General features: G+C 35.5%; 1 protein-coding gene across 7 annotated transcripts in view; it reads left to right on the top strand.

Moving 5' to 3' along the window:
• Positions 1 to 18,000, top strand: part of LOC105428592 (uncharacterized) — a 30,086-nt gene extending 12,086 nt beyond the window's left edge. The window contains exons 1-6 of one of the 7 annotated variants that reach the window (XM_089079401.1): positions 7,031 to 7,129; positions 14,633 to 14,826; positions 14,940 to 15,090; positions 15,164 to 15,395; positions 15,531 to 15,926; positions 16,408 to 18,000. In XM_089079401.1, the coding sequence (XP_088935527.1) occupies positions 14,661 to 14,826; positions 14,940 to 15,090; positions 15,164 to 15,395; positions 15,531 to 15,926; positions 16,408 to 17,430 (1,968 nt within the window). In that variant the 5' untranslated portion in view covers positions 7,031 to 7,129; positions 14,633 to 14,660 and the 3' untranslated portion in view covers positions 17,431 to 18,000. Of the gene's footprint in view, positions 1 to 7,030; positions 7,190 to 7,851; positions 12,974 to 13,048; positions 14,827 to 14,939; positions 15,091 to 15,163; positions 15,396 to 15,530; positions 15,927 to 16,407 lie in introns of those variants that run through there. The other 6 variants (XM_089079403.1, XM_089079402.1, XM_011640988.2 and 3 more) reach the window with 6 other exon arrangements.
• The last annotated feature ends 213 nt before the right edge of the window (positions 18,001 to 18,213 follow it).

An 18,213-nucleotide genomic window follows, 5' to 3' on the forward strand; every position in this document is an offset into this window, starting at 1 on the left:
TGCCGTCGCTATGGTCAGATCTTGCGTCTGTTGGTTGTAATAGAGCGTCGTCGCGTCTCTCACTCGGTAGTAGGCTATTATCTATGTCACTAAGTGAAAACACGCGTTCAATTACAATGTTCGGATGTAATTCCGGTTGACTCGTCAGACTATCGTCGGAATAATAATTACTTAAATCGCGGCGTACGTTATCGCGCGGATCGCGTGAATTTTCCGTCTGCTCGAGACTCGGAGGGCTCGGGCTGAGCGCTCGGTTGGCTGACGCACTGTATAACCACGACGTGTTTCTTTGGGCAGGAATTTGGTTAACTCCCTCGTTCGACATCTACCTACACGCTTCTCTCGCTATCTAATGCACTTGCCTTAATTTTCTATGAATTACATTACGCTCGCAATTCGCATGTTTGTGACGTGGCGCTGGTTGTTGCGGTAGGTCGTGGCTTCTCCGGTGTCACTGATATGCTCTGCGTTGTGGCTCTACCGGCTCTTTCTCGCCGCAGGGATGTCGACTTCTTTTCCGACCTTTTCCTTCCGACGAATTCCGATCGTTTGTTCCTTCCAGATGACTGGATGTAACTGCGAAACGATCCCACCGCTGCCACCAGAGATGTTGTGCGGGTCGTTTCGGGGATCGATCAAGGAGTCGGCGGGAAAGAGGCACTCACCACTTTGTTCGATACTAAATAAACTTTATTAACACTTGATACAGATTGTCCTTTTTAATTCGGACCGCGACAGACGTGACGGCACGGCGGATCTCGACGAGTCCTCTCCTAATATCGGTCTCCCGTTTTTATCCTATTCCAGGCGGCCGGTCCTTGCCGTGTCATCAACATGTTCGTCAGCGTTCGCGGTATATTTCTGGGTCGCGCGGCGGTTTTCCGCGTAAGGGCCGCGCAACCCGGTTAGCAGTTGCTTCACGTGGAACGATTACACAATATTTGCGCGATTAGCACGGTAGCGTTGGTAATCGCTATCGCTTGGTGAAATAATAATTCGTCGGATAAAGTATCGCTTGCCGCAATCCGCTTTGTCAGCAGTGAGCGTGATTGCGTTCTCGGCGCTCGCGACAATATATATATATATATATATATATATATATATATATATACATATATACATATATATACAATATACATTTTTAGTGTTTGTATTGAATATTGAAAACACAGTCTATAATAATTAATAATAAATTGAACAACAATTTCATTTCATCTTGTAAATACTGCTTAACGTAATTTAACTTCAATCACTTACAATAGTGAACTCACAATGCCAGATAAATATGCGATATGTGTAGCTAATATGTGCCGCAAATGTACAGAGCGTACACAAGATATGACCTATATCTAATCTCAAAGGATTGCGTTAAAAGAAAAAATGAGAGAACTTTAAAAGAGAGAAATATAAAAAACTCTACACAGATTATATATATTTAATGGCATTAAATAGCTTCTTGTGAGAATATTATAACTGTATTCCGTTAGTAATTGCTAGTACTGAAAATCTATATAGACTAACAGAATGCAATTATAGTATTCTTACATAAAAAACTTAAATTGCTTTCATATAAAAGGTTCATTAAGATTTTTCTAATAGTTTACTAATTCGCGTTTTATATAAGCGATAACTACTGTCATTGTGCGTGCGCGCGCGCGCGTGTGCGTGCGTGCGTGCGTGCGTGCGTGCGTGCGTGCGTGCGTGCGTGCGTGCGTGCGTGCGTGCGAGTGTGAATCTAATATATTTTTGTCTTTATTTTATTCTGTATTCCTTCTCAATTTATACTCATTTATTTTTATATCTAAAAAGTAAATTCATCTTCTACAGAAACAAATTCAAGAATGTACATTTCTATTAATGTAGATTAATTTTAATATTGATTTCTTTTTATCTTTTTTTTTAGTTCTAAGAATTAAAAAAAGGTAAAAATAAATTAAATTGAGATTAAAATTAATCTACATTAGTAGAAATGAATATTAGCTTTATTCTTGTACAGAATAATTGTTTAATCAAATTCACATCAAACAGACATCATAATCACAACCAACACAATCAGAATCACTATCAAGGTATGGGACGTTTTGCAGTCATGTAGCCATCATTTTGCCATCATTTTAATCACTCTTTTTGACATGTTTCTGATCAATTTGATGACACATTGACATCACTTTGACTAAGTTATTTTTACTGAGAAGTTATAGTTTTTTAAAATAATTAATGAATTATATCCTCCATCAATAAATATTATTCCTAAAAACTAAACAAATAGTCTCTGTTTTAATTAATAGTTTTAATTAATTAAAAACACAGTTAAAAACATAGTTATAGTAATGAATTTTACTTTTTTGTTATTTTTTATATTAAAGTTCAATCTAACATTTCTTTAAAATATACACTATAAATGTAAACACGGCTACGTTGTTATCCAAATTCCTATAAATTTTACCTGTATTCCTAAAAATAAAAAAATATTTAATAAATATTTTATAAAATATTTTATAATTGAATTAATAAATGTCAATAAAGGTTAATATTACCTTATGATTTAGATAAGAAAATTTGTCTTTGATTGAGTGTTTTCGAGTTTTTATATATGCTTGTTTCAAAGTAAAAGATAAAATGTTGTGTAAAACTTTTTCAGAAATTGAAGTGTAACTATGAAAAATTAACTAATATCATCCGATTATGATCCGTCAAATTGCGATCCCAAAACATTTTATGAATAAATTTTGACATGTATTAGCATTACCAACTACGTCTTGAACAGCAAAGAATTATTATTAATTTGTTCAGTCAAATATCTCATTTTACAATTAATTTATCATTAAATTCATAAATGTGTTTTCAATTAATTAAAGCAGAGAATATTTGTTTAACTTTTAATAAGCATGCATAGAAAAATTGACTATATAAGCATGCGCAGTCACATTATATTATTAAATTATCATTTTTTGTTTTACCAATATCAAAAAACTTTAAAATTAAATTTAAAAAACGGAACTTGAGCGACGATTTTGCTTCTCAGAATATATTCTACGCTTAAAAATATACAAATTTACAAAATTACGAGAAAATCGGTGAGGAGGGGCGTTATAGAGGCTGCAGATTTACCGTTTTTTTATCTTTTTTTAAAAAGGTAATTTTATAGTGATCGTATATACAGGATTGTATATGTAGGATAAATCAGAATGGATAAAGCAGCTTTTTACCCTATGAGATAAATTACCGAAACATCTAATCGACTTTGTGACATGTAGATATCGAATTGCGTGCAAACTGTTGAGCGTGAAGTACAGGCGCGAAGTACGTCTGAAAGTACATTGTTGTGACGCGGTCACCTCGCTCGACGCTCGGATCGGCTCGTCGGTGTCCGGGTTCGAGAGGAGGGGAGACTCAAGCTTACGAGAACACAGATTGACGTGAAAAAGATAGTTTATTTAGCGAAAGATAGATACAGGGCCAGGAGATGTCGCAATGTAGTTGGCAGCAGCAGGAGGCGAGATGCAAAGCGGAGACGCAAAGCGGTTGACGCAAAGCGCTAGACAGGTGCGGCGTGCGATCAATGACGGCTTAATCACTACAGCGCGGTTACAACTAAAGATCGTCAAATTACCGACTTATAACTAGCCTTACTCGCATGCACTTACGAGCTAATGTCAGGCGGGACGGCTAGGTATTGCGGGCAGGGCTGAGTGCCACGTCGAGCCCTGTCTTCGCAACGGAAACCGGCGAAACCCGGTGGAGCTGAGCGAAACCTCAGCCCGAGGAGTGGTGACAGGAGTCGGTGAAACCCGATAGAGCTGAGTGAAACCTTAGCCCGAAGGTAGAGAAAGCCGGTGAAACCTGACAAAGCCAAGCGAAACCTTGGCCTCGAGAGGTAGTAGATACTGGTCAGGTCGGTGTCAGGAGTCGGATCACAGAATGGGATCTGGTCCTGATGTCTCGGCCGGCCGAGCTTATATACCCGGCCGGCGTTCCCCACTGCGTGCCGTCGGTCGGTGGTGGGGAGTCGCGTGGGGCACCGTGAGAGATAACATGAGCGAGACGGCGCGTGCGGCCTACAGGCAAGCAAGTGCGATAGCGCGAGCGGTGTACGTGCAAGCGGGATAGGTAGTGCAGGATAATAAGCCAAGCGTCTATATATATATATATATATATATATATATATATATATATATATATATTTTATACACGTAACGGCCCTGCCGTTACATTGTAATTATGTTGAATTACAAAATTCTATTTTCTCTATAGAAAGAGATATTTTACCGATAAAAATGAAGATTAGGGGACCACTCTCCAATGGCCTTGACCTTGACATATGTTGTCAAGATCATGACTCTAAATGATCTTCAAAAAGTTTTATCCGTCGGACGTCCTTTCTTAAAAGGTTACAATCATAAAAAGTTAATTAATATTAGAAGAGCAATAAGATATAGTCAAACATATGAAATAAAAATAAAACTGCATAAGTTGGGCTTCACGGATTTCAATGACGTTGACATATATTGTCAAGGTCATCATTCTGAGTAACAATCAAAAGATTCTAGCCGTCGCTTGACGTATACATTTAAGTTCAACTTTGCGTAGAAAGTTGTAAACCCATGTGGAATCCTGTTTTGTGTTAAAAAGTGTATGCGTGGAATCAGTATGTTCCGCTCCCCCTACGGGAGAATTCCACTACCGAAAGGAATAACCTAACCCAACCCTTATTACAGTGATAAGGATTGAGTTAGGTTATTCCTTTCGGTAGTGAAGCCCCCCGAAGGGCGGGCAGAACATACTGATTCACGCATACACTTTTTAACACAAAACAGGGTTCCACATGGGTTTACAACTTTCTGCACGGATTCAATTCAAATCTATATGTTGATACACTGATAAAAATTAAATTCCAAACCATATAGAAAAAATATATAAGTTTGAATATCAAACTACCGGTACTACCGATCTGTGAAAAATGTCGATAGAAATAAACAACAGTTACAATTCAATGTTGAAGGACATGTTTGTTATTGTACGCTTACAGATACCCTGTTTACAGATATTACAGTAACGATTTTCACAGATCAGTAGTGTTACGATCACCATCAGTATCGTATTGATATTACCATCATACCAACAATATATATTAGCCAGTCAGGCACTTAAAAAACTTTAATACATGTAAGATAATTACATATTGTAATATGCATTTGCATGAATTTATTAATATGACGTACAATTTTGATTGTTTGTGGAATTTTCTATGTGAGAAGAAAGTTGTACGGAGTGCCATGTGAAGTGACATGTCCGATTATATGCTTGATTATATTTATATATATATTGCCCTTCTAATATTAATTAATAATAATAATATTAATATTAATATTAATTAACTTTTAAGATTATAACTTTTTAACGAAGGACGTCCGACGGATAAAACTTTTTGAAGGTCACTCAGAGTCATGACAACATATGTCAAGGTCAAGGCCATTGAAGGGCGGTCCCCTAATCTTCATTTTTATCTCAGATACTATTTCAATACATAGGATTCCCACGTAACACAACAGTACCTGAAAGACGCTAAAAAAGCACAAATGCAGGTGCAGGAATTCAGCGCTTTTTTAACACTTTAAAAGCATGTTAACGCTTTAAAGCGTTTTAAAAGCGCATTCAAAATCCATTAAAAAAAGGCGCGTTTAACCAGCGCAGAGTAAATGCCGTTTTATAGCGCTGTGAACACGCTTAGAATCTATTAAAAAATGCGTTATGAGTGTGTTATAAGCGCGTACGACCAGTACAGTATAAATACAGTTTTACAGCATTTTTACAGCACTTTATCTTTCAAATATATTATATGATATAGTTACAACACATGGTATAATAATGTAAACTTATGTCTGTTGTACAATATTACATCATGTGCTGTGGTTCTATCATATAATATTTGAAAAATAAAATGTGGTAAGAATGCTGTAAGACTGCGTTTATGTTATGTTGGTCGTACGCGTTTAGAATGTGCTTATAACACATTTTTTTCTATAGTATTCTGTAGATACTTAGGATTTTGATATGAAAAGCTGAAATAGTTGTAAATAATATATTTTTTATATTTGTTATTATATATCTTTATATCTTTATATATCTTATATATCTTTTATATCTACTTTTGTATCAAAATTTAGACTTTTATATCTATTTTATATATCTTGTATATTTATTGTCATACTTTATAATAATAAAAATATTATATTATTTAATAACGAATAATAAGGGGGTTTGGTAAAATTATCTTTTTTTCGCATTGTTCCTAAGTCACATATTGATAGATCCTGTCACTCTTGATCTTGAAAAATTGCCTTCATATTATTTGGCACATGCATTTGAAAAAAGGATTAAAAATACTATATTATGCATAAAAATTAATAAATACTAATAGGATTTAGTTTGTAATAAAATTATGTTCATTAAGAATAGATCAAATGTATTTTAAGATACAGCAAGAATGAAAGGGAATTTCATATGTATGAAAGAATCTGGCAAAAAAATGTTACTCTGTTCCGCGAACCAAAATATTAAACATTACAGTTTTTACTATTCAAGATTAGGATCTTGTCATCGACTAAACATAATGACACAGAAAATCATAATTGATACGATTATAAAATTCTAATTTCTAAAATTAATCCTAATTTCATCGAAATTGGAAGTGAGAGACGAATAAACTTGGCAATCATCAATGATATAAAAACACATGCATTCGAAAAATAACCTCTGATATGAATATAAGCTTTTCATCGAAACACTTTTTACGAAATATGAAATATTGTCCTTATGTATAAAACCAATTCAATACTTGCGGTTATCCATCAAAAAATATCAATTTGCACTAATGTAAAAAAAAAAAAGGCAATGTCGAGCATTGTCGAGCATGAGCAGGATCGATACACACGTGCTCGACACATTGGCTAATCGCACATCACGCATGATCGCATTGCGCATGCGCAGTGGCTCGTTTCTTTCTGTCAAAACGCCATCGGATATTTATATAGTCCATTTATATAGTCTCATTTCAATAATTGTCTTAAATAATATCTGAAGATATTAATATAGCTCTGATAATTGGTTTATAAAACATTTTAAGACCGTACTTAAAACAATACTAAATATAACAGATTACAATTCAGTGAAAACAACTTAGTCAAAAGTAATGTCAATGTGTCATCAAATTGATCAGAAATATAATGTAAAAGAGTGATTAAAATGATGGCAAAATGACGGCTACATGACTGCAAAGCATATCATACCTTGATAGTGATTCTGACTGTCATTATGTTGTCATTATGTCCCTTTGATGTCAATTTGATTAAACAATTATTCTGTACAGGAATAAAGCTAATATTTATTTCTACTAATGTAGGTTAACTTTAATCTCAATTTAATTTATTTTTTATCTTTTTTTCTTAGAATTAAAAAAAAAGACAAAAGAAAGTTAAACCAATATTAAAATTAATCTACATTAATAGATATGTATATTAGTCTTGAATTTATTCCTGTAGAAGATGAATTTGAATGAGGTCATATCTTATGTACGCTCTGTACATTTGCTGCACATATTAGCTACACATATCGCATATTTATCTGGCATTGTGAGTTCACTATTGTAAGTGATTGAAGTTAAATTACGTTAAGCAGTATTTACAAGATGAAATGAAATTGTTGTTCAATTTATTATTAATTATTATAAACTGTGTTTTCAATATTCAATACACTAAAAATTTATATTGTATATATATGTATGTATGTGTGTGTATATATATATATATATATATATATATATATATATATATATATATATATTTCTATAATATGTTCTATAATGTGTTATATAATAAACTACTTTATATTATATATACTATAGATTTTCAGTATTCGCATTGAATGTTGAAACACAACCTATAATAATCTATAATAAATTAAATAACAATGTCATATTCACTGAGAAACACCGGTTAACCTAATTTAACTTTAATTACTTACAATAGATTACGGGTCAAATAAATATACGAAATAAGCAAATACGATTAAATACTACAATATATACTTACTGGTCTTTTATCCATGTTTCCTGCTTTTGCGTTTATAACACTTTTTAAACACTTAAAATTACATTATATATTGCACGTTTTGTTAGCAGATAACAATGGCCGCTTTCAATAGGAAAAACAGCTTAGCAAATATTATACAATTCTTTAATATGATTGGTCCTTGTCCTTAGATCCTCAGTTCTAAATGTATAAACCAAAATCATAGTAGAAGATTCTTAAAAGTTGTGAAATTGTTTTTTGTACCGAACGTAATGTGAACTACGCACGTAAATTCAAACTTAACATCAGCTACATGCTGCACAAAATCTTCAGTAATAAAACGCAATAAACGCAATTAAGACCTAAACATTTAAAAAATGTAGAAATAACAATACACATTACGAAATAACATCGAGAATATGTTTTAATAAAATAACCAAGCAAAATAAATTATCTCATCATAATGCCGTCATTTTGATGTCAACGTGGTATTGATTGAGTTTTTTCTAATAATACTAGAATTAATTTAAACTAACTAATTTAAATATTCATTTCCATGTTTTTTTCTATAATGTTCTATCCTGCATAACCTCAATCTACATAGGCTCAATTTTTCATCATATTGAATTATTTCCTTGACACCATGACGACAAACAACAGTTTTGACATCATATTGACATCATTTTGAGTAAATCGTTTTCACTGGGAAATACTGACTAAAGATCTTGCGCTTTTAAAGCGCTTTTTAAGCATTTCATATAACACAGCTATGCAAAACAGCAATATTGAAAATTCAATAGTGCTTTTAAAGTGCTTTGCATGCGCTGCTGTGTTACGGGGGATGATTGGAGCAAGTATTTTTAAGTTTTTTTGAAACAAATTATACGTCTTCAAGCAACTTTCACGACTTAGAAATCATTTTTATAACAATGTGAAACGAAATTCATCGAGTTATTTAACCGCGAAAAAAATGCAAAATTGACAACAGTTTTTAGAAGTGCATTATCAATAGCGATTTCAGAGCGCTTTGCAAGCGCTATTGTGCTACGTGAGTTCAATATATTAGGACAAGAATAAATATACGAAATCTTATATTATTAAGAGCATGGATGTATATTTCATTTCATGCGTGGATGAACATTATGTTATTGGTATGTGCGTGCGTGCGTGCGTGCGTGCGTGCGTGCGTGCGTGCGTGCGTGCGTGCGTGCGTGCGTGCGTGCGTGCGTGCGTGCGTGCGTGCGTGCGTGCGTGCGTGCGTGCGTGCGTGCGTGCGTGCGTGCGTGCGTGTGTGTGTGTGTGTGTGTGTGTAGCAGGCCATCTCAGGATCCCTGACTGAGGTCATATTTTTCGCAATATATATTTCCGATGGGAGGGAGGGGGATAATAAGGGATTTTAATAATTGATATCAAAAATTTTGATTATCTAATTATTATAGAGCCACTACGTTGAAAATCTGTTAAACCAAAGCGGAATAGTTGGTGATATAATTAATTGAGGTAGTTGGTGATATAATTAATTGAATTTATTTCATATAAAAAACTTTAGCAACCAAAATCTTGCTTGCCGAGAAAATGTCATGTTTCGCATTGTAGTTTGTTATATACAGGATATCCCAGAACCATTGTCAACATATCGCCCGTTGTCAACGTATTCTCCCTGAAATTCTGAGACGAAAAGCTCTGTGTCAAAAAGCGATCCGATGAATAGAATTTGAACTGTGAGCTATTGAAGTTAACGAATGGAACAGAATTCGCGCGATCAGGTTCGGCACAACAGCGCACGGCACTTCAGACATTTGCATCGTGTCAAAGCGTTTCTCATTACTCTGCTTTGTATTTAATTTAATTAATTAGTCGAAAATTGTTTAAAATACATTAATTTATTTGATATATATTCTTTGATAGTTTGATAGTTTAAAAATTGTTTAAAACATTTGCAAATTGTTTAAAAACAATAAAAATTGTTTATAAAATGTTAATATTGTTTAATGAATGAATAAAATGATTTTAAGAATGTCAAAATTATATAAGTAATGTTACAAATATTTTGAATATTTTATTATTGCTTTAAAATTAAAAAATTCTTAAATAACTCATAATTATTTTGGAAGCATAAAAAATATTTTGACTAATATATATATATATATAAAATACTTTTATATATATATATTTATACTTTTATATATTTATATATATATATATATATATATATATATATACAGGGTGTCCGGGATCGGTTATATCACTTCTGTGTGCAGGTAGAGCTGATAAAACTGGGTAGAAAAATTCTGTATCATTTTATATATATGTACATGTATGTATAACGTATGTACGGACGATATTTATATAGTTAGTTCTTATATTTAAGATCGTCTTAAAATTACATTTCAACCAATAAGGTGATCGTATAAGCTTACTTAAGACGTTCTTAAATACAAGACTGGACTACGAATACCGGCCTTACGTGTGCCTGTGCATACATCGGTGTACATGAGATCCATACATCATGGCTGGTGTCGAAACCAAAAGAGAGAAAAGGAAAGATTGTCTTAAACTGCTTCAATTTTATTTTTATCTTTTCCACTGAAAATGAAGAATAAATAAAAGATAGCGCAAAAAGACAAAAATTGATTAAAGAAGGAAAACTCGCGAGGATAGGCACACGATGTGTGTATATATTTGGCAAAATATCGAATTATGAAACGTTCAGCGTTGATTGTTAGTAATTGCAGATTTTGCAGAAAGCAGATGCGAGTTTTGTGCAGATGTCTGACCACCTATCGTACCTGATTGTATCTGATTGTAAATTTTCACGGCCATCTCGAGACTACTGCAAACGACTCAATTGTGTCGATGATCCCTGTGCATGCCTGCGCGCGTTGCCTGGTGCGTGCCGTGAACGGTCGATAAAGAAATATAAAAATCGGAAAAACAGTCAGCGCAAACAATGCATAAGAAAACGGGATGTTTTATTCTCGTACCTCCCTGTTATATTGCGCAGTGGAACGATTTGTTGTGTCGAAACCATGAAACGCGAAGTTTCTCTATGGAATACGCAACGTTTCGCTTAATTTCATTTTAATTCATATGTGTAATCTGCCAATTGACCGCAGCTCGCGACTGACGACTTGCAATTCACATTCTCTCGTTCTTTTGCTTTTTCAAACATTATGAATTTTCAAACGACTTTTCTATCGCATGCTTGCACCTACAGTCAAATAAGAGCGTGATCGGATTAATTTATAAAAAAAATTATTAAAAAAATTTTCAAATACATATATGCATTTGATATGTACTCGATCAGGATAAAGATGCAATTATGTTAATAATAATACGTCCAGTCATCACCGGCGTTAATAATTGCTTGACATCTCCGAAACATTTTTGATCAAATTGATGGCGTATTTTAGCGGCAAGGATCTTCAAATTTGATGAATCTCGCGAGATAATTTCTTCGAAGTGTACATGCGTTTTCCACGAAGCTTATACTTAATGTATGCCCACACGTTTTCGATAGGATTTGCATCGGGCGTCTGCGATGACCAACCCAATGTAATGATGCTTCTTCCACTCGGTACAGAGCTTGTTGCGATTTTAGGATCGTTATTTTCCTGCCTTAACGTGTTTTTTTTTACAAGAAATCAACGACAACTGAATTTTTCTTGACAGTGCATCGTGGATAAAGTTTCTATCTATTGACTTATGAAAGATTTAGAACCATATCTTTTACCAACTATGAGTAAAGTCGACCATATTCTTATTTGACGGACTGTATATACATACGTACCAATCGGTCGAATCAAACTATTTAACTAATTTTTTACTCGTCCGATATCAACAGAGATGAGATTATATTATATATTCATGGCATCTCTCTTGTTTCTCTTTGATATATAGTAATTTTTAGTTTTAGTTAGGAAGTGTTGCAAGAGTTTAAAGTTTTCTATGTCTATTTTTATGTCCGGTCCTCATCTTTCAAATTTAAATGAAATGATGATTGAAATATTAAATGATACTTGAAAAATAAACTCTTATATTGAGTATTCTTGCATCGCAAGTCAATTTAATATTTAAATAATTTGTTTCATCCGTTGTTACGCCGTTGTTCATCACTTGTTATATGCCAAAAGTATGAATGAAGAGGCTTTTACAAAAATTGAATCAGTACAAGGTAAATTCTTATGACATGAATCATATTCGAGAGTCGATACGCATTAATACGAATTTTCCTTTATTCTTAGACGCGATTCATCCGTTGGATTATACAATATCTCTATATCGATATAAAACACTGTGGAATATACGTTTATGTATTCCTCAGCTCTCGCTGATCTTTTTCAGTCGATCGGGGCAACCTGCCGTCGAATGTTGATGCGCGTCCTGTGTTCCAAGACGCAAGCCGGCGCAAATGACACGATTTATATAGATATTCCCAAAAGTTTCATTCATTCTGGCGCTAGGCGGAATTCGGTGGGCCATCTGAGTGTATTTTACCATCTACCATCGAGTCAGAATGTACAAATCTACGAAACATATGAAACCCTCGCAGCAGGGTTCGGTTCGATATTTCGAGAAAGCAGGGGAAAAGATAGGAAAAGAGAGAATATATTTAATTTCTCCCTCGTGCGCATCGGTCCCCCGCTGGATATGATTGGGACTCGGCCGAGTCCAACTATGGAAGTCATCAAAGTGGGGATGAGACTATATAAGCATCTTGGGGTAGGTCGCCAAAGAACGAATCCTTCGAGGATGCGCGTGTGGTCGAATACGCATGTTCTCGGTTCTTAATTCTTGGTTCTTAATTCTCGACTCGATCGTCGCACGGTGATTGACATAGCAAGACGAAAAAAAAATGATTATTACAATGGCATTACCTGTCGTCATCGTTATTCTGTCGATGAGTAAGTATTTATCCATCAAATGTGACGTGCGTGTGAAATGCAATCGAGAGAGAGAGAGAGAGAGGTAGAAAAAAAGAAGAAAAAAGTTTGAGCGCGAATTTGAATGAGTTTGTAATCGAACAATAATAAACTACGAGTACCGAGTATTTCCGATTTTTCTGCCTTAAATGATTCGATTTGTCATAAACTCCCGCGACGACTGTAATATTTTTTTCTAGAAACAAATTTATAGAAATTTGCCTCTATTTATTGCAAATATCGCGATTTGTGTAAATGTTGTTTTATTATACATATACAGAGAAAAAATTGTAGAGAAACATTGTAGAGAAAGGAAAAGAATATTTCGAAAAGAGAAAATTGCACATGTGCTTGAGGTAAAAGCACATGAATCACACGTGTGCGCCAGTAGAGTAAAAGCGCCTAGTAGAGATGCAGCGATAATATAGCTTTAGATTTAATATGGATTAAAATTATTTCATTTTGAGAAACAAGTTCTAATGAAATTATTTTCACACAATTATTTTCACGTATGTTTACATTGAACTTGAAATCTTCATATTAGTAGCAACATCATATTTGTCAAATAAAAATCAAATACTATATAGTTTTGTGATATGTCATATCAGTTGAAATACTTTGTACGTTTGCTACATGAAACATTTTCATTTAGATAAAAGCTTCTTTTCGCGCTTTTTTTTCAAACTTAATTTTAATTTAAAATGAAATTTAATAGAGAAACAACAAATTTCTCAATTCAATTATCCATTTCCTGAATTCTTTTAACAAAAAAAAAAAGAAGTTTGAATTGTTACGTATTGGGAAGGGTTGCGTTGCATTTGTACATGGTTGTCATTGTCGGATTCACTATTGTATTATCAATCACTGTCCAAGTTCCAACGCACAGCTGGAATATCAATTACAACAATCATAAAGGAACGAAGAAAGGATGAAGAGAGAGATGCCATACGTCGATCGAATATTAAATAGTTGTGAGAACATACCAAACTGTTTCTTTGACTCACTTTTCTCACAATTAACAATATAATTGTATGTATTGTAACAATTATATTGTTAATTGTGAGTGTAGAAAAGTATATTAACAATTATATCACATCTTTGATCGGCTATGTATATTAATTACGTAATTACAAGTTTACTCTTGACGCGCCGCGCGTCTTGGAAATAAATTTAAATGTTATCGAATTGTATTGAATTAAACATTTTAGTCATTCCTTTTTATTATTAGTTAAAGAGTATAGGCATAAAATAAAGAGAGTTCTCTTTTCTTTTAAAAAACATTATTCAGTATGATAAAGTAGAGAAACATATATAATGGCACGTTTCACATTTACATCTAAATTCGTGTTTGCCTATTCTCCTCTTTTGTATCACGAATGTAGTCCTGAACAAATGCATCAAGAATTCATATCTTGATTTGAGAACAAGATACGAATGTATTTGAGACACCTGACTGATTCTTCACGTCAGTTGTCAGTAAAATAATCTAATCGATCTTTGTCATGTGACGTGATCCGATCCTTCACGTAGGGATTCCAAAATTATCAAATTTGGAGATCTCACAGAGAACCGCAAGAGAATTGCAAAATCGATTGGTTTCTTGATGACGTATTGATGGAAAATATCGATCATAATATCCAGGTAGAAGATTCAAACTCTTCTTTTATCGATGGGAAAATGCATTTGCAAATGCAATATAAATGAGACACATTCGTCTTTCGTCCCATTGCCTGTTTGGTTCCTAAAGCTTGAGCAAACTCACACGGCAGATGGTCTTCCTTTTATCTGGCGTGTCTACCGGTGTGTTCGTGTGTATCAGCGAGTTTTCGATCGAGGTATCTCTTGGTTATTCACCTCGTTTCATAAAGAAACATTTCCGCTCTCTATTCATTTCTCTTTCTCACACTTACTCTCTTTCTCACATATTAACGAATTATTTGTTTTACAGTGAGAATGAGTCAAACCTTAGCCAAAGATCCGGAGCCTGTAAATTCGTTGGCGCAATGTGAAATGGCCATCAAGAAGATCGAACAGGAAGATCGCGCGACAATCGTGGACGATAGCCCTTCCAGATTGTATTTCACATGGCTGTCTCAAGAGTAATCCCTCATTTTCCACAGATTTCATTATTATGAGTGATTTAAATCGAATGGATATGACTTTTTGTTGCAGATGTGAAATGCGAGCTAGCGCGGAGTATATAATCAGAAAATATACATTTTTCAAGAACGGCACATTTTTTCTGTTACGTTATCACTACGCCGAAGAGTCATGCAGCATAGCGACGCATACTGTCATAATTCGGGGTTCTATCAAGTTGCTAAGACCGTCGGCCATTGTTTCTGGAGCTACCGAAACAAGATTTCACGTGGACGTTATTAGCATCATACCTTTAAATCGACAGGTATCTATTTAAAAATTAATGGATAGTGTTTACTCAAGCGTCGAGAAAAAGTAAACGAACAGAATCTCGATTTGTCGTAAGATGTCCAAGTAATAGAAATGTTAAAAATTAATTAACTGAAAATTTATTTCACAGGTCGCTCATAAGTTTGGGCATAGATTGAATCTGACTTGCGGTCCCCAACCGAGATGGCGTTCTTACGTGCCTCAAGTGATCTATGAGCAACAGTCGCGACAACGTTCAGCGACGCCGCAGTGGCAAGGCCCGATCTATAATTCCTTACAGGCTCACTCATACATGAAGAGGCGGTTCGGTACAAACTGCTTAGAATTTTTTGGGATCGAATTTGCCGAATTGAGATTACTCAGCGTGCAGAAAAGGTCGTTGGAAAGCTTGTCTCCCAGCAATCGATATCACAGATCACTTTCGCAATTTCAACTTTTTCTAGCCAGTTCCCCATCCAATCTTCACTCTCGCTGGAATTATAAGCCGACCTCGTTGCAGTCGACAGCGATGGTTCGCGCCGACACGGTACGTTTGCCCGGACTTTTTTGAATTTGTCATTACAATTTCGAATCGCAGTATAACGCTGTTAATACTGTTTCAAATAAAACTCTTGCTTGCGAACTCTGCAGAACGCAATTCTGTTTTGGAGAATGAAAAAAGCATATCTTTCGCGCAAAACTAATAAATACATATTGCATTCACGTATTTCACAATATGTAAAAAAAGCAATATTTGATTGTTAACGTGTTGTTTTAAACACATTATTGCGATAAATATCATCACATGCCTCTGTGGTGTCGAAAGGATAAGATGCCTGCCCGGTAAACAGGAGATCCAGGTTCGATACCTGACTGAGGTAATATTTTTCGCAAAAATAATAATTATGAATTTTCACGACTGGTTTGTAGTCGGGCGGGGCCCGACTATGCCGTGACGCACACCCTCCCTTCTTATTTTGGGCGAGAGCATGAAAGCGTTGTTAATGCCGATGTTACGTTAAATGCAGGCGAGAGATTGCCCGATATGCAACGGCGTGTCTCGAAGCACCGAATTCAGTCCGCCTCTTCTTCACCAAGCAGCGGCTCTACCCGCGTTGATCGGCGGTTACTGGCACAGCGAGAGATGCGAAAACTCTGAGGGCGGCATCTGGCTCAAACGTCAATTTCAGATACACTCGGGAGATAAATTGTGGACCGGTCGATGGGATTATTACGATGATCCACGATGTACGATGTTTCTATACGCGATAACCGCGGCCGGAAGTTATATCCAGCGAGCCGGAAGACAGAGGCATCACGAAGAGATCGATCGAGAGACTTTCCAGGGCCACTTTTCCTTGTTCGAAAGAAGCCTGATCGCTTCGCCGGATACTCGCACTATCCGAAACATAAATCTCGATCGAGACAACTTGTACGTCACGAGCAAACTGAGAGACGAAAAGTCATCTGTTACAGAAACAACGAATAAACAGGTACAAAGACAGAGAAGATCGCTAAACGATAGCGTTCATCGGCTCTTGCGCGACGAGCAATCCATAATACAATTGAGATTCGCGGCGATGTTGCGAGGTCATCAGACGTACGAGATTACTACTAGAAAACCGTTCCCCGTCTGGAGCACTCTTTCCGGTGTCACAGAGCTGGATTTGCACATTGTCGAGAGTATTTTGATTCCTGGAAACATCGCAGTCTCCACTCGTTGTAACGCCGATCGATTCGGGGTGTCAATTACCGTCTGGCCAAGAAATTGTGTTCCTCGTGCTATCGAAGCGCCTTCGACATTGGGATTGCGGGCCAAACTAGCCATTAATTGGAACGGTCAATACATTCTGCTGTTGGGAGACGATACGACGTGGGAGGCTTCTCTACGACAATGTAGTCAGATTCCACCCCACAATTCCATTCTACGAGCGCATCTACAAAAAAGCGTCAGTCTTCGCTTTGGATTATTCTCTTCAGCGTTGACGAATCGGATTTCTATTTGGTTTCTTTTACTGCGAATCTTACTGTGCTATTACCTTATATGGTGATATCAGGCGTAATCGCGAAATGTTATCTTTGTCAAGCGAAATGTTATCTTTTTTATTCAGAGTTTGAAAAAGAGGTTTGATGTGTATACACACACACACGCGCGCGCGCGCGCGCGCACACACACACACACACACACACACACACACACACACACACAGTGTTTAACATTCTAAGATTCTTTCGTTTCGAAACATTTCGTTTTCTCTTGAAAATTTCCGTAGGAAATCGTAAACTTGTATATGTGTAAATAAAGTAAAAGATCAAAAGATCACGACAAGAATTTTTCGCGCAGAGTGGCGCGATTAAATCGGTCGTCATCTTTCGTTATACATACTGATCTTGAATGAAAGATATACGATTGAGCGATAGATCGATGAGATTGCGCTCGATGAATACAATGGACCCCGAGTACCGATACGCGATTGCCACGATTACCATGAGTATTGATATACGATTGTAAACTTCAAGTTTGCACTATTTCGCTATTCTGTATTAAAATTGAAATGATAAACGCAAATTACTATTAGCTGTAATTTAATAAACTTAACTACATTGATATAACAACTAAATCCTTTTGATCCTTCGATGATGCATCCGTCTTCTCGATCTCGTACCGTGTGAACTTGTCGTGTGAATTTATCTCTCAATGCGGTTCACCACTCTCGTCACTTTCTTTCGTTTATTCCAATCTCAATTATGCCAAAATCATTAAACAAGATGCTACGTCATCGAGTCCCGTGCACACGCGCGTACGTGCCGGTTATAAATTAATCTCTCTCACG

This window comes from Pogonomyrmex barbatus, unplaced genomic scaffold (genome assembly GCF_055798465.1).
Source record: "Pogonomyrmex barbatus isolate J1 unplaced genomic scaffold, ASM5579846v1 scaffold3, whole genome shotgun sequence".
Lineage (NCBI taxonomy): Eukaryota > Metazoa > Arthropoda > Insecta > Hymenoptera > Formicidae > Pogonomyrmex > Pogonomyrmex barbatus.